The 24,544-nt window shown below is 40.0% G+C and overlaps 3 protein-coding genes and 1 non-coding gene across 12 annotated transcripts; 1 reads left to right on the plus strand and 3 right to left on the minus strand.

Annotated features, from left to right (window-relative positions):
* Positions 1-1,281: 1,281 nt before the first annotated feature.
* LOC116326210 (kinesin-like protein KIF23) lies at positions 1,282-17,059 on the minus strand. Of its 5 annotated transcripts, none has more exons than XM_039614991.1 (24): positions 16,876-17,059; positions 16,561-16,627; positions 15,422-15,550; positions 11,923-12,028; positions 11,612-11,748; positions 11,397-11,509; positions 10,331-10,501; positions 10,117-10,161; positions 9,268-9,380; positions 8,885-9,006; positions 8,677-8,779; positions 8,142-8,221; positions 7,941-8,060; positions 7,680-7,839; positions 5,974-6,135; positions 5,702-5,868; positions 5,443-5,616; positions 4,964-5,203; positions 4,001-4,348; positions 3,581-3,814; positions 3,121-3,209; positions 1,925-1,994; positions 1,751-1,821; positions 1,282-1,659 (listed from the first exon to the last, which is right to left on the minus strand). In XM_039614991.1, the coding sequence occupies exons 1-24, from the start codon at positions 16,887-16,889 to the stop codon at positions 1,644-1,646; spliced, it is 3,051 nt and encodes a 1,016-aa protein (XP_039470925.1). In that variant the 5' UTR covers positions 16,890-17,059; the 3' UTR covers positions 1,282-1,643. The 5 variants fall into 5 exon arrangements, with proteins under 5 accessions (XP_039470925.1, XP_039470924.1, XP_039470926.1 ...); XM_039614990.1 differs by having other exon boundaries at positions 4,001-4,369; XM_039614992.1 differs by lacking the exon at positions 10,117-10,161 and having other exon boundaries at positions 4,001-4,369.
* Positions 9,128-9,225, minus strand: LOC116326298. Its single transcript, XR_004199909.1, has one exon. It is a non-coding gene; the product is annotated as a Z30 small nucleolar RNA (small nucleolar RNA).
* A 56-nt stretch (positions 17,060-17,115) lies between the features above and the next one.
* On the plus strand, positions 17,116-22,283 carry ddb2 (damage-specific DNA binding protein 2). Of its 5 annotated transcripts, none has more exons than XM_039614999.1 (12): positions 17,116-17,194; positions 17,496-17,543; positions 17,636-17,774; positions 17,854-17,963; positions 18,178-18,369; positions 18,882-19,048; positions 19,839-19,938; positions 20,174-20,351; positions 20,519-20,664; positions 21,481-21,636; positions 21,712-21,757; positions 21,845-22,283. In XM_039614999.1, exons 3-12 carry the CDS (start codon positions 17,642-17,644, stop codon positions 22,087-22,089), a joined length of 1,473 nt encoding a protein of 490 aa, XP_039470933.1. In that variant the 5' UTR covers positions 17,116-17,194; positions 17,496-17,543; positions 17,636-17,641; the 3' UTR covers positions 22,090-22,283. The 5 variants fall into 5 exon arrangements, with proteins under 5 accessions (XP_039470933.1, XP_039470934.1, XP_031603341.1 ...); XM_039615000.1 differs by having other exon boundaries at positions 17,177-17,194; positions 17,640-17,774; XM_031747481.2 differs by lacking the exons at positions 17,116-17,194; positions 18,882-19,048 and adding an exon at positions 18,535-18,680 and having other exon boundaries at positions 17,392-17,543; positions 17,640-17,774.
* A 54-nt stretch (positions 22,284-22,337) lies between these two features.
* On the minus strand, positions 22,338-23,199 carry LOC120441140 (protein FAM180B). Its single transcript, XM_039615001.1, has 3 exons — positions 23,059-23,199; positions 22,810-22,883; positions 22,338-22,720 (listed from the first exon to the last, which is right to left on the minus strand). The coding sequence occupies exons 1-3, from the start codon at positions 23,129-23,131 to the stop codon at positions 22,373-22,375; spliced, it is 495 nt and encodes a 164-aa protein (XP_039470935.1). The 5' UTR covers positions 23,132-23,199; the 3' UTR covers positions 22,338-22,372.
* Positions 23,200-24,544: the final 1,345 nt, after the last annotated feature.

The following is a 24,544-nucleotide window of genomic DNA, read 5'->3' on the forward strand; positions in this document are numbered from 1 at the left end:
TTACCTGCCATGAACGAATACCTGCCAGTGAGTCTGACACTAATGTAATGTCACTTGCTGATTCTGCACCTGTTCTAACATTCACTCTTGTACCACTTCCATCATTCAGACACATAATTTTTTTTTATTATCTCTATCAATCCCTCAATCACTGCTCCATTCTGATCATTACAATTACCCCATAATGTGCTGTGTGCATTAAAGTCCCCACACCAAAGTACTTTTCCACTTAAATATGTGCAAAGTTCCGCTACTGATAACAGTTTGTTACCCGGATTCAAAACATTGACCACTCTGATGCTGCCATTTCTTGGCCAGATTTTCATTACAAAATATTCTGTTCCCATAGCTAGGACTCTATATTGGGTTCCTAGCTTTACAAATGTTACACATCCTCCTCCATTACCCTCTTTTCTATCTCTCCAGACACCATCATAACCTTTAATAACAAAATCCAAAGTAGGTTTAAGCCAGGTCTCCTGAATACAGATTATTTCTGGTTTCTTTTTGCATTTTTTGATGAATTCTTTGAACCCTTGTCCATTTGCAATCAAACTTCTGGCGTTCCACTGTAAGATAATCATACCCACCCCTCTCCTCCAAGTCTTTTATTGAGATTTTCCCAAGATATATCTTTAATGCCAAAAAAATCTCTCTGCTCCTTTCACAATTATTTTATTTTTCTGTGTTTTGTGTCTCACTTGATCTATGCAATTTATAACATCGGCAATAAACAAAATCATCTTCTCCACTGTCAGTCCTGTACGAGTTCCATGTGTCTGTACTAAATCTGATGTTGACATCGGTTGAACCTTTCCTATTTCGTCCTTTGCCTTCTGTTCCCTCTTGACAGCCTCTGTGTAACTTACGTTGTGAGCTTCTTTACCTTGTTTGACCTCCATGGGCTTCTGACTTCACAACCCCATAACTTACCCCTTGCTGCCCCCCACAGTTACTGCATTTATCCTGTACACTATCCCCACATTCCTCATATCTGTGTTCACCTCCACACTTGGGGCACCTGTTTTCCCATTTGCAAACTGATGTGCCCATATCTTTGGCATTTATAGCACCTAAGGGGCAGCGGAACATATGCTCTAATCTAATAGACTGAACATCATTAATATGTGAACATTAAAAGACTAAATTATGTTTAGATGGAAAATTGAAATTAATCAACCTGGATATGTGAAATCCTTATATGCAAATTCAACAACCACACTATTGCATTTTTTTTCAGTGAAGAAAAGTGATAAAGGTGTAAAATGTAGACAAATACACTTTTTCCAAACTTGAAGCTCAGTTTAATTCACCAAAATCAGACAAATTGTATGCAGAAGACAAAATTCATTACTGTGGAGGTTTATAATAACTCGTGTGCAGAGTAACATATGTGCAAACAGAATTTTTTTTAGCTGTAGAGCCACAGTAACTAAAGATGCATATATCTGAGTAAATAGATAGTTATTTTACACAACAAGCTTTGGTGACCTATGTATACACTCTTCTGCATATTTATATAAAAAGATGGAAAGCATTTAAATATCATCACTAGAACTAAATATAAAAACAGAGGTCAGACTATTGCACAACAGCCAGGTGAGGATAAAGGGGAGTGGTCACTGTTGATCTGTCAGGAGCTTTTAGGGTTTTCTGCGCCTGTAAAAGAAAACCGAGTAAATCAGAATCTGTAGTTATGTATTCTGGTGAAAACAACACTTTACTCAGAGGCAGAAAGTTGACAGCTTACTTGGTGACTGCATGATGCTCATATCCAGGTCCCATGTTTGATCCAGCCCTCATCTCCACAGCCACAGAGCACTGAGAAGAGGGACAAAATTAGGACCTAAATCTGTTTACAAGTGCTCTGAATAGCTCAGCCTCGATTCTGATACTAGAAGGAGAATTTTTTAAATCAGCTTACCCTCGTCTCCACATCAGTCAAAGCTCCATCTCCACTGGCTGACATGCCTTCTGAAGACTTTCTCTTCCGCCTTTAGAGAACGATATGTAAAAACAAGAGTACATCTTCAGCAGTTTGGAATCATATTTAACAACTTAAGAAAATGTAAGACTCAGGAAGCACGTTAGGTATGTATGTAAAATTATTAACAATATTATTATTATCATTATTATTATTATTATTGTTGTTATTTTTTTAAAATGGATTCAAAACTGACAACAGTAGTGAAATATGATAATCAAAATGTCCGATGCTGTGTCCTGCTGTTATGAATTACATAGAATAAGGGACGTCTTTCCTCAACTGAGCTGTCAAGTTGATCTCAGTCAAAGACAGACTCTAGAACAAGGCCAGCACAGAAAGCAAACCCCAGTTTTATGTTATCCTGTTATTACAGAGTGAAATATAGTTAAACCTCAGCAACACATCGATTATAACATTCAAGAATGGAAATAATAACACCAACCACCAAGTTTAAATGCCTTTGTTCCCCTTTTGTTAAAACATAGAAAAACGTACTACACAAAAATACTGCAAAAGGAAAAGTTTGCCTTATATATATAAAGTGTATAAACTCAAAACGCACATTTCACTTAAAAATTAAGATGTACAAATGTGAATAAATCAACTTGTTAGAGATATTCATCTCCTGTTGAGAAAAAAATAAAATAAAAAAAATAAAAACACGTCCCCATAAAAGAAGAAAACTGCACCAAACACCACAAAAATAATACACAGTAAGCCCAATTTAATAAGTCTTCTCATCAGATATTGATGCTCATTTCCTATATGACACAAAAAAAATAGGGTTTTTTTTATTTATTCCCAATAAAACTAACTGTAAGATGTTTAACTACATGCTGTCTGTAATATTATAAATTATTAATACACACATTGAAACAGATTGACATGCAGAGGTGCAAGGCAGAGAAATTTTGCTTTTACACATTGCAACTCATTTTAAGAAAATAAGAAAACTGTTCCGATAGTTATTTGTGGTGAATGAAATGCAGTTACAAGCAGTTTCAAGCAACATATCTGAAATTTAACCACTTTTCAAACCTTGAAAAGACAATATTAAAATTCAAGCGTTTAAGGATTTCAAGCACCTGTACAAGCCCTTGGTTAAACATTCGGTTAAGGTTACAAGTTATTACCTTGGGACTGTAGTGAGCTCCTGTTTCAGTGTCTCAATGTCAGTGAACTGGACAGCTTGCCCGCCTCCTCTTGTTTTGATGACCTCGCCCTAAAGGAAAAAAAACAAAACAAAGAGAACCACCATTAGATAACTTTGTTATTATTTAATATTTAATACAGTGCGAAGCCCTTCTTGTGATCAGTAATTTAACCATCACAAGAGTTTCCTTTCTAAGGATAAGCATGCACGCTACTACAATCATGCAATTATTTAAATTCACTTCTTAAAACTGACAAACTTATTCGAGCAAAGTGTCAAACAAACAGCTACAAAACCAAACGGACTCAAACTCAAGTTGGCAAATATGCTGCTGGTTTGCTGAAAACTTGCTAATATAAATGTAATGTCTGCGTGAGTAAGGAAGTGCAACCAAATATATCATTCTGAATGTCAGTAATATGCTGTGCTGCATACTTGACCTTTATAAGTTTGGTCTGTATCTCGCCGTCGGAGGCAACTTCTTGGTGCGTTAGTACGTATCTGTCACACTTGGACAGAGCCTTCTCGCTGGGTGCAGACACCTGGATGGCGTTGGGGATGACCGGCTGCAAAACTGTGCCCAAGTCCATGCTTGACGATGGCTTGTGGTCCACCCACTTCTCCCCACCAGCAGAGCGGGAACGACGGTGCAGCGGGCGTACTGGTGTTGTCGTCTGAACAGATCAATGGGAAAACGTGAACAAAAACACAGAACTTGACAAAGCATTATGAAGCTTGACAAAAGAAATCATGAAACTTATACATTTTGGGGGGCGGGATACCCCACACCCTAAACTTGTAGGAACCAAAGTCCTGACACGTCACAACCTCATGCTGCTGCCTTTAGCTAACTCACTGACCCTGTAACTTCTTTCAATTAGGTCTACATGAAACGAAGGGGAAGGGAAGCAGTCTCTCTCATCCACTCTGCTCAAGCACACAGCTCTCCTCCTGGCCAGGCTGACTGAAGTGCCCGTTGAAGCCTGGGGTCTTGTGAGTGTTCTTGTGGGTGTACTAGGGGAACTGTAATCCTGCATGCTGTCCTGAGCTGCCTGTTCCTCACGTGCAGATCTAGCCGCAGACAAAAAGGTACTTCTGCTGGGGACGGGGCAGACGGGCCTTGGGTTCATCTCATCCTCCTCATTGCTAGCAGCACTGCCTGACTGTGACTCTGGCTTTGGACTGACGTGAGGGGAATCGACTGGGCACTGGAGAGTGAAATGGAAAGACTAAACGGTCACAGTTAGACATGCAAAAATTAGATGTTATAGGAACGGGACACATTTACAGTCTAATGTAATCAAATACAGCAACCACTTTATGAATTTAAGTAAAGTACACTGTATAAAGTACAAAGTTCATGTTTTAAACCATACCTGGTGAAAAACACGAACACTGAAATGTATATTTACCAAAGCTGAGCTACAATTATCTGTGAGTTGATGGAAATTTATCTGCAACATAATTTATTTTACAGTTTTACTTATTTGTTGTAAATTTATTATCTTTGATTTTTAAAACTATAGATTCAGACCAATCAATTTAGACTAACCTACTGAGAAATCTACAGCATCAAAATAACTCTTTTACACATTCACCAGAAATGTAATTTCCTCAGTTTCACAGTGGTAGTTAACTGCTGAAGGACTACATGATCATATGCATGAGGTGTTTGTGATAACCTGCCTGCTGCTGTGGCACTGGGATTAGTGATGTTAGTAGATTAAGAGAGACGAGTGCAGCAGAATTTAACTTTGAATGGGCAGAATACCATTCAACTCCCTTAAAAACATTCATCATTAAGGTTTTTAAGCACAACATACAGGGACAGGTGAGGGTGAGGCTGATCTCTTTGGTGGTAGGTGGTCCTCTTTGGAGGGTCGCTGAGAACGGGGCTGATGCTGTGGTAGAGGCTGTGGCTGTGGCTGCGTCTGACGGGGTGGAGGTTCAGGGCGACCTGGAGTCTTGCTCTCTGTCACGATGGCCTTGAGCTGCTTCAGCTTTTCGTCTTTCACCCACAGCTTATTTTGCATCTCAAGCTGCAGTGCATTAACACGTCTCTCCTGCACAGTGAGGATATTGCAAAATGTTCAAATGCAATATTATCCAAGTTGCGTGAATAAGACAAATTAGCTTCCACTATAAAAACTAAAACAATGACCAACAAGTGCTGTTTGCAAAACTGAAATGTGTGTAAAATTTAGATCTTACTACCAAAGTAGGTCTCTTTATTGTTTGTGGTCTTTATTGAAAATCTATATATTGTTGAATAAAAGGAAAAAAAAAGATATTTGAAACTCACACATTCTTTCTCCCACTTGAACTGGGTGTCCGAGATCACGCCATGCAGGCGCTGCTCCATGCGTCTCTTCTCTGACAGCTCCCTCTGCAGCCTCTGCTCTCTGGTTCCCAGCTCATGCTGCAGCGAGCGCTTGTCATCTTCAAAGATTTTAGTTGTTTTCTGCAGGATGTCAATCTGAAACAGAGACATGTGAGACATAAGAAAAGAAAAAAGTGACAACCTTCAAATCTGCAGCGTGAATTAATCCATTCACTCCCACCTTGTGTTCTTGCATCTTTGATTTCTTCTCTAAACGTTCAATCTCTGCTTTGTTGCCTTGGATGATTCTGTCTTTCTCTAACAGTTTGCCGTTTTGTTCCTGAATAAAGTTGTCTTTGGAAATTAGGCCGGTATCCAGTTCCTGAAGCACAGACTTGATCATGTTGGCTGAAATAACATCAAGAGAAATGTGAGCCAAGAGAAAGAAAACTATTCCAAAACTGATCCTTCAAAGCCAAAAAGTATCAGGTGAGCTAAAATGAGAACAGACACCTGTTTTACTGCAGTCTTCAATCAGCATCTGCTTGATCCTCTGCCTGTTCTTCAGGGCTTCAATCAACCTGGGCAGGGTGATGTCATCGTGTGGGTCAGTCAGCTCGCAGGAGGGTAGAGATGGGAGACTGAGGATCAGAGGGTTTGCAGCAGCAGGCATGTCTACAGAAGACAAAGAATCACATGTCCTTAAAGCAATTGTGTACTTTTTAATAATCATCACACACAATACCCCACTGTTAAAACACTGACACAGAAGTAGTTCAGATTAATTCTGTTTAATTTTGATGGAAATTATGTTTGCAAGAGTTTAGCTTGTCTGTTAATTTGCATGTTTTGTTTCCAAAGAACTTCTTGGAAAATAAACTGTAATTATATGCATTTACTCATCTTCAAATTAAAATCAAATTAAACCTTTACACACAGTAAGTTGTCAGAGTTTTCTAAAAGTGTGAATACAAGGCTGAATAATACATTAAATGTTGCTAAATTTAACCACGGTAAATGGACTGTTTCTTATATAGCGGTTTTGTACTATGAGGACTCAAAGCGCTTTATTCACCCATTCAAACACATTAATTTCTATGCAATGGTTTTCTATCTAACAGTCACACACAAGCATACTCCAATGGATGCATTATTGAGCAGAGTGGGGTTCGTATATTGCCCAAGGATATTTGGCATGGATACTGAAGCAGCCAGGGTTCGAATCACCAGCATTCCGATTAGCAGATGGTCTGCTCTTCCCCCTGAGCTACAGCCACCCCCAACTACAATTCTCCTTGAGATGATAAAATGAAAAGCCCTTCTAAAAGCAAGACTTGCCACTGTGCAGCCATCTAATTTGGGCTCATATTTTGAAGTATCATCTAAATCATTGTTGTAATTTTAGAAAAATGATACATTATCCTGACATTTCTGACTGTTTAAGACACAATTCACAAGCAACTGATGACAGTGGAAAGGAAAACTTCCATTTAATAGGAATAGGAATGAGTGGAGGGAGACAGCATAAAAGACGTGCTGTGGAAGAGAGTGAAAAGAGGTAAGTGAAGAAGATTGCTCAGTGCATAATGGGAAGTTTACAGCAGCCTAGGCCTATTGCAGCATAACCAAGCAGCATAATTAAGGGACGGTTTATGGTCATCTGATCCACACCAAACTATAAGAAAGTTTTAAGCCTAATCTTAAAAGCAGAAAGAGGGTGTCTCAAATTCAAACTGGGAGCTGGTTCCACAAAAACAAATGCACCCTCTTCTGAGATGCTGTTGGCACTCTCGCTGCAGAGTTCTGGATCAACTGAAGGCTTTTCAGGGAGCTTTTGGGACAAGTAGATAATGAATTACAAGAGTCATAGTCATAAATGCATGAACTAATCTCTTTGATTTTAGAGCTATTGCACAAATCCAAGAAACCAGTCCTACATATTTGTTTAATATGTGCAAAAAAGGACATATTCTGGTCAAAAATTACTCCCAAGATTCCTCAGTGTTACTGGAGGTCACGGTAATGCCATCCAGCTTAACCTTGGTTTTATCTAAATTTAGAAGCACACAAAAATGTGTCCAGTGTGATTAGTGAATATAACAACAATTAGCAGAAGTGGAAAACCCCTTATTATACACTTGGTGTTGCTCTTGTTAAAAGGTTGAGTGTTCTTACAATTAGGCTAATCATTTGATTAACAGGGTGTTTCACACACATACCAGGATCTATGGGGCCACCACGTTCTTCCAATCTGCGAGACAGCTCGTCTTTGAATGCCTGGTTTCTATGACGACGGCCTGGAGTAAAGCCACAGATTGGTCTGTCCACTGGCCTGGCCACTTCCACTTCTTGGGTCATCTCTGCAAACCGCATAACCAGCTGCACAAACAGAGCATGTGTTATATGTCAGGAAAAAAAAAAGAAGAAAAAAAGAAAGGGGGTAATTAAAAAGACAAAGTAAGAAGGCGGGGTGAAGTTACCAAGGTTTCCTCATAGTCATCAGTCTTGGGATTGACACAGACAACCATTCTAACTTTCCCCTCTCCATCGAAGTAGTTTTTAAACAGGTGGGTTATTTTGGAGTCTCGATAGGGGACCATCTGTAAGAGAAAAATGTCCATTACCTACATATTTTATCAGGAAATGCAATCCGAGTCCATCTTCAGTTTGGCAGCACATACCTTGTTTGTGCCACACATTTGGTTTTCTCGAAGTATCTCGATGCATGTCCTCAGATTTAGCAAAGACTGATTTATGTTACCTGAAAGGCAAAAAGTGGTTAAAGCTCAAATAAACCCCAATTAAACGCAAGTCCATAGGCTTGTATATAAACAACGGACTTGTCTTAACAGAAGGCCAGCAGGAGACAGCCCTTGTATGCTACATAAATAAGTCATATATGAATAAAAGAAAGTGACGACTACTACCACTCAGGTAATCTGTTAACAGACATACGTGTGTTTTTTTTTTTTTTCCTATATCTTGTTTTGTAAAGTATAACTAGTTTAAGCATATTCTTCTGGAGTAAAAAGAAGTTTTAGGACACTTTTGGCTAAATTGACTAAATTGTAACTCATAACAAATCAGCAGCCACTTTTATGTCCATTATTGTGGAGCATTATCTAATTAAAGGTCACCACTGCATTCGAAACTTTAAGCAATTCTGCTTCAAGTTTACCGAACATGTCCAAAATAAGGATTTAAACATTAACAAACCTGCTTCACGTATACGAGTGCCTTCCGCCCCTGTCCTGCCAGTTCGCTCACTTCCTGCCAAGTCCACCAGGCACAGCTGACTAACACTTATCTGGTTCTTATCCTGACAATCAAATTAAGAAGAAAAATATTTGTCAATTATGGTTTATCCAAGTATGTTACCAACATGGCTCTGGTGTGGGGAAATTTGGTTCAACTTTCAGCTGACCTGGAGAACATTGTCACCATCTGCATCAAGAGGCGCCTGAGCCAGTTTAATAATGAACACACTGTGGGAGCGACTGGACTCTCTGTTCAGCCGAGTGTTCGCAACCTTCCTCTTTTTTTGACCTAGAAAAAACACAGAGGCCATTTCTAAAACCACATTTCTTTCCAGACATTTTCATGCACAATTTTAAAGCCAAACTATTTCAGACAAAACTCATACTGAGCATTCACATTCCTCAACAACCTGCTCAGAGAGAAGATTAACTGAGGTCATTTCCTGGCCAGAGCCGACCCCAGAGGGCAGCAATTCCAGGTCAGTCACATCTACGATCATCACTGCAGTGTACTTTATTTTTTCTTTACATTTATATGAGAACAACTCACCTCTCCAGAACACTTGAAAAGCCTCCTCGGCAGATTTGACTTCAACCTCCAGACAACCGGCCACATACATGATGTGATTCTGATCCTCTCTGAGGATTTTAGACTGAGGTGGTCTGCATTTAGAAAATAATCATATTAGGGAACTGCTTTTCCTTCAATCTGCACAATGTTGCATACCAAGCATTGCAGGGAGTCGAAGACATTAATGCTGGTTGTTTCCAGCCACAGAAAATAACCAGTTATAGTCAAAAAGCGTCACAAACAGATGCAAGAACATTCAGCGTTGCCATAACAAAGACCAAAAGCAGCAGGGGGAATATAAGGATTTTCAAGGCTAAAGTAACACTCATCAACACTGGAGACATTACCTCCCATCAGCAGCTCTGTTACACATGGTTGTGCGTGGTTCAGAATGAATGTGTCCTAAATACATATTTTTTACCACTGACTGTGCTCCCAGATTTATACTTTTTGCATGACTCATTGTTTCATCATGACATAACTCTGAATTTTGGACTACAGCTGATTATTTTAATGATCAATTCAATTACTTTGTGGACAAAATAACTGATAACTTGAGCTCAAAAACAAGAGAAGCTCCAAATTTTGCACACCAATCATCCCAAAAATATAGTCAGTGTGCTGTTATTTAACAAAAAAAAAAAAAAAAAAAGTAATCAGTCAAATCATCAAAATTCATTTTTATGACAGCAAAAACATCTGTGAAACTTAGGAAATGTCTCCAACACTGACAGGTTACTTTTTTTCTTTTTTTTTTTGCACATTTGTATGCAACAGCAGAAGTTCAGCTAAAAATCAGGCTGCTACAAATATTCACTGGTCACATACATCAACTCAGTGTTCTGGCGCACTGGTGTGCCTCCACCATTCCACCTAGTAAAAAGAAAAGACAAGAGTTTTGTCTCCTGGCTAATCTGCCATAGAAAATACACTGAACTACACCTAATATTTTACTCTATTACTGTAAAGAGATACAACATGATCCACATACATACTGTACACATGAATTGTGTTCCTTTTGCTTTATATTTTCTTAACTCACTTTGGCTTGATTGCATCTTCCTGAGTTTCCTCCAGGAGATCATAGATGTAGTTGTTGTAGATTTCTACGTAGGAGACGAAGACGCTGTAGCTGCTGTCGTCATCCACACCATCTAATTTAGAGGCCTCCTCTGGCTTAATCATGTCAGCAATTTCAGGATCAGCCTTTAGCCTAAAAATCAAAGTAGAAAGTTGCACATTAAAACCAACATCCCACTATACTCAGAACCCAGGCCTGTGCCACAATGCAAGCTTAACAAACCCAGAATATCTTTCTGTTAACTAGATTCACTTATCCTAACATCACTAGTCAGGCAAAACAGTGACACAGAAATAAAGTCTTATCAATTTTACAGCGCTGATTCTTCCTAAAGGGTAAGAGACTCTTGAATTGATTGGCCACTAGGTGGCAATTTGATTTTGATCTCTAATTTTGAACATGATCTTCTTCACAGCAGTAGCAGCACAAGTTACTCTGCAATAGTTAATAAACCTAGGACTGACTTATTCAGGTAACCGGAAGTTAACTGAATAAGTCAAAGTCCTACTTCACAGACAATGATGATTTTTACGATGTATGTTTCATGTACTTTAGCTTATTGCAAGTTGCTGTGTAATGGGTCTTGCCATTCCACTGGATGGATAAAATGGGTCTAATAAAATCCAAATCTGTGTCAGGCTATAGAACATCAGTTTAAAAGACAGATTATTTAGTTGTACAAAGTAAATGAAGTATAAGAGCAAAAATGTGTTGATAATTCTTGTCATCCATGACTTTTACACAGTTGAAATGCAGGACTGTACGCCATGTCTTCATTGTCAAATTTGAACAGACTAACACATCCCACCTGCTAGGCTGTGATGCATAATTTCATGTGATATTGGGATTTGGAGTTTTGCAGAATTTTTGTAGTTGGTCTTTAGCAACAAAGCTCTAAGTAAGTTCGGTAGGCACATCTCACCATGGGATGTAGATTTTTGGATTGCTGAGATTCCACCACATCTTTCTCAGTAATGTGAACTTACATTTCACATCCATAATTAAATACCATAAAATGGGCCTTTACCTGGTGGAGGGTGTTTTAGGAACAGAGAAGTTGTTATCCCGCCGTTGGCGCTCCAACAAAGCATCTACTTCAGTCTGAATCTCCATACCATTTTTCTCATCAGTCTTAAATACCTGAACAAAGAGAAAAAAGGAAATTAAATTAATAAATAAGCAAATTACTCAGTTATTCTGGTGCCAAACATAATTAACCATTTTTATGTGCCATTTTCTTACATATCTCTTGGCCTGGTAAGGACCTATACTGTTGAAAATCATGTCAAGGGAGCGAGGCAGAAGTCCACCCTGGCCTGGAGAGCCTGTCATGGTGAAAGTCTTTCCACTTCCTGTCACCCCGTACGTGAAAAGCAGACCTGACAAACAGAGAGGAAATCAGCTGCCAATAATGAACTCAAGGCTAAAGTGCCTTTTGCTCCCAAGTAGGTTAAAATGCAGCTGCTAAGAAGGGAAACAGGTCACTGTACTTTAAAATGTTACTGTACTTTAAAATAATCATTGCATATTACTGATGTGGCCTTTGCTTTTACCATTTTTTCCATGGATGAGGTCATCAACAAGAGGTTTCGCCACATGCTCAAAAAGCTCCATCTGTGACACTGAAACTCCAAAGACTTTTTTGAAGGAGTACTGTGTCTGTGAACCAAAAGGGATTACAAAAAAATAAATACATAAATAAAAAAATAAACATACGTATGCGTGCTTTGCTTGTTCTGGAAGACTAAAATCAACCATGCATTATTTTTTCTCTTGTACTTTCTAAATTCTTCATCATTTCTGGGGATACGCCTGAAATGAAGCTTTCTACAAGGCTAGACAAACCACTTCAGCTATGCTCATTTGTTACAGAGGATGAGTAGTTCTATTCATAGCTCCTTCTCAATGCCTAATCTCCACTCTTTAAGGATATCATCTAATCTGGTCTGAGAACACCTTGTTCCCCACATCTACAAAAGTTCTGTAACTCCATAAACAATGCATTGTACAATTTAACACATATTGATATTATACGAAATTATAACAGACTATATTTGGGATATGGAGATGCAGCAAAATGATGTGGACTGAATAAGAAGGGATTGATTTTTATACATGATGGCAAATAAGTCAATCTGGGTAGCTAGCTAGCATGGTTAAGACTGACTGCTTCATACTTTTGCATTCTCACAGCTCTTTCAGGTAACTGCACATGATGGTGGGAAACAGATATGTTGGCTGTTTCCCAATTCAGGCTCTGCAGCCTTAAAGGCTGCATTTTAAGGCCGATTACGTCACAGCGATGCGACGAAGGCTGTCCCAATTCAAAGGCTGCTCGAAATGCGGCCCTCAAATGCGTCCTTCATTTCCCTGAATTTTAAGGATGGGTCCGTGTATCCTCCACGGCCCAACATATCCCAGACTTCATAGCGCGGCGGTGGGTGTGGATAATTTTGCCGAGAAAAAAAAAACGACGGAAGAGGGGCGGCCGAAGAGTAAACTTTTAAAAGTAAATAGTGAATATTATGTCACTTATTTATGTGCACTTTATAACATATACGCCGTTCAATGGTTGACCTTAATCTTACAGAGAATGTGATGATTTTATGGATAATTAAAGTCAGTCATATATCCACAAACACAACAAGCTGAAAGTCAGTGATGCTGCTCGGTTTGCAGTCCTGAATATCATGGCACAAGCAGGATTCACTGCACTGTTAATGTTAGCTATGTTATATTGCTGCCTCTGTTCGGTGGTGTCGAGCCAAACGGACTTTAATGTGTGTTTGAACGAGCTGACGGTTCACTCGTTAAGCTGAAAGAAAGATGCTTTAATCACAGGAGTCACACATGTGTCCACTGTACCATCTGGGAACTCTTCTTGTTTAGCACTCGCAATAACACAAACACTTAATTTCTCCTTCTCTTGTGCTGTTTTGTAGCAGTGTATACACCTGAGACTGTCACCTGTCTGTCTGTCCTGCACTCTCTCTCTTTTTCTTTCTCTCTGATTGTGGAATAAAAGTATGAACATGTATTTATAAGTTACACTTGTGTTTGAATCCTGCAGCTTATCACACATTTGATTTCCATGTGTGACAACTGCAAGTGTCCAGAGTGAGGACAGACTGAGGGACCCACTGCTGCACATCATCTGTGAGGCTTTGCACCCCTGATGATCCACCAGGACAAACTCAGCAGTGTGTGAGGAAGAGGAGGAGGAAGAGCCAGCAGCAGCTGACAGATGGAGAGAATAGACAGACTGTTCCCTGTTTGTGAAGGACTGCTAGGAAAGTTTAACATAACTAATTGTCTGTCCTGAATCAGTCTTAGTAGGTAATGTTCAAATAATTTTATCATTCCAGTGTTTTCAGTGTGGGAGAAAGTACTCAGGGCCTTCAAGTTAAACACAATGAAAGACCGAAACAAGTTTAATATTCAGAAACCTAAAGTATGTATCAGCAGCAGAATGGAGCTAAAAATAAATGTTTGTTTCAGTTCTATGAAGCTTTGAGTATTTTGGATTAGTAGTACTGCTGTGTTTGTTGCATCATATTGCTGTCATTGTTTATATGCTTTATATATTCTGAGGTAAGTTGATCTATAGTGTTACATCATATTCTATAAGGATGTTATGTGTTTGTATACTTTCTGCCCAGTTTGACCCATTTAGCAGAAGTCAGCCTGTTTAAGGCTCTAAGTCAGGGGTCCCCAATCTCAGTCCACGAGGGCCGGTGTCCCTGCAGGTTTTAGATGTGTCCTTGATCCATCACAGCTGATTTAAATGGATAAATTACCTCCTCAACATGTCTTGAAGTTCTCCAGAGGCCTGGTAATGAGCTAATCATGTGATTCAGGTGTGTTGACCCAGGGTGAGATCTAAAACCTGCAGGGACACCGGCCCTCGTGGACTGAGATTGGGGACCCCTGCTCTAAGTCATACAGAATAGATATCAAAGCAGTTATGACATGGTCTGATTTTCTCACCCAATAAAGGAATATTTTATATATCTGTCTACTCTTCATTTTATCAGAAACAGTTATCACAGCTCGTACATTTTCTTTTTATACATATATGTAAGCACTGAGCCAAATTTAGTAATGCCAACATACTGAAAGAACAATATTTGTCTCTTATATATAATACATCTATATATAACCTGTCAAAGATGCTTGTCTTTGAGTGAAGATTTAAGGTGATAGGAAATATAAATAACTGCAACTTGAATCTTTACTGAAGCTCAGTATTTGACACAGAGTTCAAGTTCACTGCTGTAATAACTAATAATGATTAATATAATAACTATAATATTGGCCATATTATATTTACATTACCAAAGTGAGATGACTTTAGTCTCATGAACAACATTAGCTAATTGTTATTTACTAGCTAATCTTAAAATGACTGTTCAGTACAGATATGAGTGCCAACAATCATGTTTTACAATCCTGTGGTCTCAGCCTCAGATACATATCAAATCACACAAAGCTCATGTAGAAACAAATGAACAAAATATGTTCTCCTTCATTTCTGTCAAACAATGCTGTATGAAACTTTTCCAGCGGATAGTATCATGGTCGTTAAGGCTGCGTACTTTAAGGCTGCAGACCCTGAATTGGGATACAGCCATAGACACACCTAGTGGTGTGGAACAAAAAAACTAAAAAAAAAAAAAGGTGGTCTTCAAGGCATTTGTAGCTATGAGAGGTGATAGCAAAAGTCACAACACACTGCGAAGTGTGCCCCCACCTGTCCAACATCACTACATCTCATGTAAAATTACACAGACAAGCATCAGGGCAAAACAGGCCCAGTCCTGGCACTCTATCAATGGAGGGAAAAAACAAACATGGAATAATTTGTTTTTAACAGTTGTAGAGTTTTATGACACAGGAGTAAGCTACGAAATTTCCAACGATGCAAACAATATTTATGACTGGATTCAGTTATTGTTGGTTTCAGTCTTTATGCAGCTTTTCCTGACAATAACAGAAACACACACTCTCTCTACCTTTAATCAATAACTACTCCTAACTTATCTGATTTCTTACCTCTTTGTATTCGCCATTGCGGTTTGTTTTGAAGCCCTCCGGGGTGTGCATCTGGATGGTGGTACTGCTGATCACCTCAATGCAGCATTCCTCATCCTCAGCACCCAGGGGTCGCACACGGCAGTATACCTGAAGAACAAAATGACACACATTAAAACAAGCTCTAACCATACATTTTGAGCTTGTTATTACTGCAAAGATATTTAATTTGCCCAAGAATATCTGATAAACGATTAAAAAAACAAAAAAAACAAAACACCAAACAGACTTTGACATTCTTGGATGCAGTAGGATTATTGCTACCATTTGTTTCAGCTTATTGCCACTTGGTGAAACTTCTAAAGATACTTTTCTTAAGAAACTGAGCAGTCTTGTTATTCACAGACAAGGTCTTTAAACTGTTGCTTTTTTTTTTTTTTAAGAAAAAAAAAAAGGGGGAATTTTGGTTGGCCCAAAAAACTGAGGCGAGATAGCAATCGAAACTTTTATTGCACAAACTTCTTCTTTCTGTTACTCACTTTAGGGATCACCACAGCAGATCATCTACCTCCATCTCACCCTGTCATCACCCAGCATCAACTATGTCACACCTCACATCTTTTGCATGTCTTCATTCATTTCATCCATGGATCTTCTCCTTGCCTCCAAACAGCTCAACCTGAGCTGTCAGTCTGATGTACTCATTTCTATTCTTGGCCATTCTGGTCACTCTCAATGAAAATCTTAACATCTATAACTCTGCCAAGTGCCAACTCCAGCACTGCCTCCCATCTTTTTTGTCAGTGCCAATGTCTCCAAACCATACATCATAGCAGTAAAACCTGCTATCTTCAAGTTTAAAACCTCAGTTAGATGGCAGTCAGGTGGCACGCCTCTCAATAAAACTCTTCCAGATCAAAAAGTTTAAATCTGTTGCCTTTGAGGAAGAAAACTGATGGCTGCAGAGCGAAACTGTGGGCTCACAGTCAGGTTGACGAGAAAGTGTCCAGAAGAATTTTCACTCTGTCAGTAAATTACTCCACTCTAGGTTCAAACACTCCCTCACTGGAATGTTTTCTCTTCCACCCACTGGAATCTATGAGATTCACATTTGTACTGTTTGCCGAGTTGACCTTCTTTAAGAATTCAGGGACACTCACCCCAACTGGGTCCGTCTGGTTGCTGGAGGGTTTTTTTGGAGGAGGCCTGCGGGGGGTTTTACCCTTCCTGTAAAAGTAAATAAATACAAAGTCATTCACAATTCAAACAGAAGCGTAAGCGTTAGCCATTAATGACTATGTGATGGTTTAACAAAGCCACTTGCTAGACGGCTAATTAGCCCCCTGCTAACGGTAAACCAGAGAGTCAACGTCCGCTCGTAACTCCTTAAACTTAAGTTCGCCATTTCGCGATAGTGTAAAACGCATAAACAATACAGCCTACCAGCGACATATAGAACATAAACGTGTACTTACAGATGTCTCGTCATCGTAGCGTGGTGCCAGTGCTGGTTTCACCGTTTCTGTTTATCTAGTTTTGAATCTTCCCTCCGCCTCAAAACCTCAAATCAGCGACTTTTTCAAAACGGACCCGAAGCAACCAATGGGATCTGGCAACGGCAAGCACGTGTTTCCGCCTTTACTTCCGAGCCTCTTACGCCTCAAAAAAAAAAAAAAAAAAAAAAAAAAAAGTTGGCAAATGCAGTAGAATATAAAATATAATTTACAAACTTGTTTCAGCCACTTTCATTCTTCATCTTCATAAATAGTCCTTGATGTCTGCTACCAGAGAAATGTAAATCCTTTCTTTGTTTTACACAATTGTTAAATATTTTATGAAAATTATTTAGTTTAATAATTTAACATGACATTGACATAACGTGACATTTTTTATTTATTTATCGCAATCTTCTGTGAGCATTTCGTTGCCGTTACCTTACTTTGCAGTTTGAGTTGTTTGAACTCCAAACATGGTGCACAAGTTTTCATGGTGGATCTACAGTGCCACCCACCGTTCACCAGCTTTAACAGACACAAGTTACAAAACAGACATTTTTCAGCACATAGTCACGTGTACTGTCGTGTTATGCAAACAGAGACGTTCTTGCTGTTAAACTGCAGCGTTAAAGCACTGAACATCGCAGGTAAGCAGCAATATGAACATTAGAGGTGCAGACAGGTGCACAATCGTCCGCTTTGTGACGAGTAACTGTTGCTTTGTGTGTGTGTTTACAAGGAAGAAATGAAAAGCAAGCCCACGAAGTCAGCTGCAGCTGGATCAAAGAATAAAGTGAAGAAAACACCTGAGGGGGTCTCCAGTCCAACTCTCTCCAGAAAACTACGAGACAAAAAAAATGGCGAAACGTCAAAATCAGGTATGAGGCTCTGAAAACACCGTCAGTCCAGTGACAGCACTGTCTTTGTGACACTTGAATGGGTTCGTGTGTCTTCTAGGGACTGCTCTCAAGTCTGCAGGAGTTCAGAAGAGAGGTTGGGACGGGAGCATACTGCACTATATCTACAAGAGCACTCTGGGCCAGAGTTTGCACTCACAGATGAGACAGGTAAGAGAGCCTAATGTGGTGCTGGCCCCAGTGCTGCCCAAAATACATACACACTGTTCCAATAGTAATTAAAAAAAAAAAAAAAAAAAAAAAAAAAAAATTCTAATCCAGGGACATGTGTAAGTTCACAAGTCATAGTCCATCTGTTACCTCTCGTTTCCTCTTACTGGATTTATTCAGTGCAGGTGTGAATCTAGCTCTTTTGTCTCTCCAGTGTCTCCAGGAGCCTTTCGTTCGCTCTCTGTCATCCTATCATTTCCACGGTGGCAGCAGCCCCTTCGACCGCAGGATCACCTGTCTTGAGTGGCATCCGACACATCCTACTACTCTGGCTGTGGGGTCCAAGGGTGGAGACATTTATCTGTGGGACTTTGAGGCGCCTGCCAAGAAGACCTTTATTCAAGGGGTGAGTTCCTGTTTAATGGTTTTGATTTGTTCTTTCGATTGATTAAAAAGACATTCGGCAAACTGATTTTAACAGAGGTCAGATGCTTCTTCAGGCTGTGGTGAATTTCAGAGCGGTGCGATGTAGCTGTACTTAATGAAACACTGTTGTTGGCTCTCTGGTTAGATGGGGGCTGGAGACTCAGTGACAGACATGAAGTTTAACCACTTAAATCCCACTCAGCTGTTCACCTCATCTATGGGGGGTACGACAGCACTTCGGGATTTCAGTGGGACAACGCTAACAGTGTTTGCCAGCACAGAAACACTGAAGTAAGACTGGAGTGTCCACTTTTTTTTCTTCTGTGCACTAAAATAAAAAAGCGTTAGGGGTTAGTCTAGCATCAGTCTTCTTACAGAGAGTTCAGAGATCTCTCAAGGGAACTTGTTGGGTGCTGGTGTGAACATCTGTGTGGTAGTTGTAGTCATAACTGCTGCCTGGTGACAGGCCTACATTTGTATTTGTGTGTGTAGAACGGAGCAGGAGACTTTATCGGAGGGATGAAGTTTTGCCCCACGGACCTTTCTAGAGTCTATGTGGCCTCTGGCGAGGGCACACTGACCGCACAGAGTTTTGAGGGCCGCGCACCCACCGTTTTGTCCAGAACTCAAGACTGCGGCCACGATCACCACAATGTTTGGTGAGAAACTCCCAAAGAAGACTGATGCTCGGCATTATGAAAAATGGAAAATTTTTTCATTTCCCTCTACTGTGTCTGCAGGACTCCTGCTGCCACATTGTTTTAATAGCATTAAAAAGGTTTCGTATTTCTATTCCTATTTTATGAAATAAAATTTGTCAGGGCTATAATACGAAAAATGAATGCTATTTGAAATCTAGTAGGACACTGGAGGGCGCATCCTCGACCAAGGCCCATAACAGGCCATCTAATAGAAGGTGATCCAGATCTTCACCAGTATTTCAGTGTGTTCTTCCTTTGCCCATGTTCCCGTCTTAGAGAGCACACCTCCACCTTTCTTCTTCCCTTTAAAAGACTAGGACCAAAGAGAAGAGACACCATGCTCCAAATTTAACTACTGTCACGATTTTGGAAAAATGGTTCTAATTACTTCAGTAGAGACTGCTTCTACAATCTGTAGATTCAGGTGAAGAGTAACTGGGTCATGTCCTGCAAAAACCATTCTCTTTAATTCATTAAAAAAAATAAATGAAGTTAAATTCATCTCCATAGTTTCCAGTGTCAGACTCAATCTCTTTGTAGGCAGATTTCAAAAAGCATGACTATCTGCATGGGTAGACATCAGTAGAGGTAAATGAGAAAACACAGGTAGCTGAGAGCATTGTGCGTATATAATGTTATCTCTTGTTCAAGTGTCACATAGTATATTACATCCTATTTTGAATTAAAGCTATGATTTATGGAATACATTATTTTGTATGTTCTTATATGTAGCTCTTTTCTTTCATAGTTTCTGGTACTGCTGCGTTGACGTGTCTGTAAGCCGGCAGATGCTCGTGACAGGAGACAATGCGGGGCAGCTTTTACTTCTGGGTTTGGATGGCCAAAAGGTGTGTGCCTCTTTCTTAATGAGGACTTCCACTGTTTTTTTTATAAATTAAAGGATCAGTTATAGTTCTTATTTAACACAGAGCACTTTTTCTTTCGGCCCTTCCCTTTAGGGGTCGCCCAAGCCAATCATCTGCTTCCATACCACTCCTATTGTGCAAGTCTTCCTTTGCTACATCCAAAACCTCCTCTGTGGCAATTTAATGTTAATTGATTTGCTCTGTTTTAATGTTTCAGATTTTCAGTGACAAATTGCACAAAGCCAAAGTGACCCACGCAGAGTTCAACTCCCGATGCGACTGGTTGCTGGTGACGGCCTCAGTTGACCACACAGTAAAGCTCTGGGACTTGAGGAACATCAAGGACAAGAAAAGCTTCCTCTACGAAATGCCTCACGAGAAAGCCGTCAACTCAGGTAGCACTTCCTCATAGAAAAACCTCTCATGCTTACTACTTTAAAAAAAAAAAAAGAAACAATCAGTTTTCTAATTGTCTTTAATTCATTTCTTTGATAGATTTTTAAGTTCTAAACCTAAAAGATCTGCAAGACCTCTTGACAAAGATTTTCGTATCTCCTCACAGCCTATTTCAACCCTTTGGACTGCTCCAAGCTGCTCACCACAGATCAGCACGACGAGATCCGCGTCTACTCATCTTCTGATTGGTCGAAGCCTCAGCACATCATCCAGCACCCGCACAGGCAGTTTCAGCACCTCACACCCATCAAGGTTTGGTTCCTGTCTTTAGGCTTAAACTGTTCTTTTTGCAGGTTGGAATTATTGTACAACATACATCTTTAATTCTTTAACAAACAAGAATTGGGTGCACAAGTAGTTTATTATAGATTTTCTACACAGGATCAAAAGTATACACACACCTGCACTAATATTCTGGCTGGATATTTGACCACTCTTCTTGCAGGAACTGGCAGAGTTGATTTAAATCAGTTAGTTTCCTGCAACAGACCCGGCTTTAAAGCACACTGCACAGATTTTCAATAGGGTTGAGGTCAGGGCTTTGGGAAGGCTTTTCCAGAAGCTTTAGCAATTTATTGTTATTGGGATTTATTATATTAATATAGTTCTAAGCAGAAGAATGATAGGTGGATGGATGGGTTGAAGTACAAAGAGCATGAAAACCAAATACTGCTTTAATCACGGGTTGCTGATCTTTTTGATAAATATTTTGATCTTTTAGATGAATACAGATTGCATTTTGTATAGTCGGGGCTGTTGTGGACCACAACATGACATCATGGTGATAGACTGCAGCATTTTTTTTTTTTACGTGCATAAACTGAGCCGCTTCTGAGACCAATATATCCCCTGCAGACACACATTTTCTACCATTAAAATATAAATAAAAGTTTAAAAAAAAATGCTCCAGTTTGCAAATATTTCAGCAAAAGTCAAATTATAAATTTGAAAGAGCCAAATGTCTATAGGCGTTTGCCATCAATATATGGTATAAGAATTTGTTGGAGAGATGTTAACATTTTCATATAATTTGTGACAACAGATTTTTCTGCTTTAATTGTGCTGTAGGCCACATGGCACCCTATGTATGATCTAATTGTGGCCGGCCGTTACCCCGACGATCGCTTCTGCGCTGGCGACCTGAGGACCATTGACATCTTTGACTCCAACACAGCAGAGCTCGTGTGTCAGCTGTACGATCCCACTGCTTCAGGGATCAAATCTGTGAGTATCATTTCATTGTAAACATCGAGAACTAGAACTTTCATTATTTTAAGATCGTGGCTTCTGCTTTTACAGATCAACAAATTCAACCCAATGGGCGACGCAATTGGATCTGGCATGGGTGAGCACTCGGACAAGTACTGCACATTATTAACAGCCATGGTTTTTATTTACTTCCCACTAAAGCGCCGTCCTGCTCACTCCCCAGGTATAACTGTGCTGGTCTGGGACCGGAACGAGTCACTGATGGGCGATCACCGCGTTCAGCAGGAAGGACCATCGACCTCAGTTTTAAGAGGGCAGCGGAGGAGTCAGCCACGCTCCAGCGGGAACTGGAGGGGTCCTGCTGTGGATGCAAAGCTTAAGAAAAAGCTAGCTTCACTGGAAGAAACTGAGACTAAAACCAAGAAGGGCTGCACTAAACAAAAACAAACACAGATGAGAAAGAAGTGAACTATAAAACAGCCGGAGTCTTAAAAAGACGTGTTTTATATGCTGTTTATTCATTGTTACTGAGTCTCCACGTTCAGAAATTGTCTGCATGTTTAAAATGTCTTTTTTATATATATATATAAATGTGTTCAAAAGCAGTGGGTTTTTTTTGTTGTTTTTTTACTGTATGACAATAAAGATGCTCATTTCATATATGGCTGAGTCATTCCTTGATCACATATTTCTTATTAATACAAAACCCAGAAACATTTAAGGCAAGTGGTTAATTGCATGCAACTTTATTTTAAGAATATCTGAAGAGATGATTCCCTCGCAGTTCGAGTACCGTGATGTTTGCCAGCTTGAGGAGAACTCCACCCCATGCTTCTTGTCTCTCTTTCCTCTCCTCATGCCAGGCCTGATGCGCAGCGTACACCATGCTCAGCACGACATTTTCAAACTCCTGCTCCGTCATCGGTCTGCTCCTCTGGCCCTCGAGTGCATCTGCCATCTGCTCCATGGAGCTCAGACTTCTGGGAACATTGTCATTGATCAGAGACAGAAAAGCTCGCCCCTGCCTCATCGACGCCATCTCCTCATCGAGCAGGACGATGTTGTTGTCCCGATCGAGCTCCACCCCACCCAGCAAAAGCTGCATGAGGCAGGGGGACAAATGTTCATCAGTTACTTGTAATATTTCGGTTGCCTAAGTGTAGCCTTAAATAAAGCAAAGAAAAGTACCTCATACATCAGGTTTGCATTTGAAACTAATGGGTCGGTGTTCTGAGAGGTTGGACTTAAGCCTTCAGCCACATCTAAACAGGAAAACAGTGAAGTTTAGCTGCACTGTAATCAAAACTGTCAGAGTTCAAATAAACACCCGTTCATCCAGTTTGATACATACTGCACAACTGCATGCAGCGTTCAGTGACAACATTCAAATTTCTCTCTTTTCTTCGCAGCCATACCAGCAGACCTTCTGTTACTCACCCTGCAACACCTGCTCAAAGCAAAGCCACAAAATGACCTGGAGGAAGATTTTCAGTTGGGAGCTCGCAGTCATTCTTCTTCTGATTGCTATCGGCAGATAATACACTCCTCACCTCATCTCCTCACCTCTACTCTTCCTAGTACTCTTTTGTGACTTCAGGCAGGCGCAGCTTAGACTGAATACCGTGCATTTTTCCACCTTGGAAAAAGAGACCGAAAGCCAGTTGGCAGTAATGTAGAGCAGACAGAAACGGATGGAAAGCTTTCAGCGAGCAGAGCTCAGAGAGGCAACTAATTCTGTTGTTCTTTTATTGTGCAGATTTCCAGCATGAACATCAAACATAGGAAGCACATGAATGCACAGTATATTCATGTAAAACAAGAAAAAATATAAATACATGAAATTAGGTAAAGTGAATTAAAGGTGAGGCAACCTCTCAACATAAATAATTCAGGGAAAGAAAAATGGTGAGTCCATATTTTTTCCTTCATAAACTGAAGTGTTTTTGTACTAATTCATTATTTGTTCTGTGAACTTGTTATCTCTACCAGCACTCCCTGTCAGTGAGTCAGCCAGCTCTGCACATGTAAGCAGAATTCCTGGACTGATTCACAGTCTTTTATGCAAGAATTCACTGCGTGGATGATGTTCATTCAAGTTGTCAGAGCTCACCCTCTCTTGTTAATAAGTGCCGCTCAATGGAACACGTATTCAGCTACAAGCTGAAACCCTCGCCATTTAAAAAAAAAAATTAGGCATGATTGAATGTTGCTGTTAGCATAAGCAACACAGAATACACGTATGTTAATGAGAGGGAGACTCCTGTTACAATGAAGCTGCAAAGAGAAAAGGCAGTTAAGGTAGTTGAGTTTCAATACCGGTGGTCAGCAAGGCTGAGATGGTTTGAATGCATGCAGATGAGGGATAGTCTATATATTGCACAAAGGTTGTTGAATATGGCAGGAGGAAAAGATAAAGACCACAGAGAAGACTCATGGATACAGTGAGGGCATGCAGAGGGTTGGTATGACAGGATGCTAGAGATGGGCTGAGATGGAGGCAGATGATCTGCTGTGATGACCCCTAAAGGAAGGAGGAAGAAGAAGAACATAAAAGGCAAGATGAAACTGGCAAACTCCCAAGATATTATTCAAGAAGCATGCCACCCATACCAAGACAGCACACGTGCACGTATCATGCCATGTGTCATAGCAGTGAGAGAGAGAGAGAGAGAGAGAGAGAGAGTACTCTCCCATGTCTACACTAGATCACGTCTACATGCTAGAGTGCATGACATGAGTTGCTGCATGTGATTGGCAGATTAGATAGTTAAACAGGTGTACAACCCATGTGGCTTTTAGGGATTCGTTTTGACGTAAACACTTAATTAGAATGATTTTTTTTTTGTATTTTTTGGGTTTTAAGTTTTTGTAAGTTAAGCGACTTGTCGCGCCCCACGTGTAGTATCCTTAGGTCCCAGGAGGG

The sequence above is a fragment of the Oreochromis aureus genome, linkage group 7, assembly GCF_013358895.1.
Source record: "Oreochromis aureus strain Israel breed Guangdong linkage group 7, ZZ_aureus, whole genome shotgun sequence".
Taxonomy (NCBI): domain Eukaryota; kingdom Metazoa; phylum Chordata; class Actinopteri; order Cichliformes; family Cichlidae; genus Oreochromis; species Oreochromis aureus.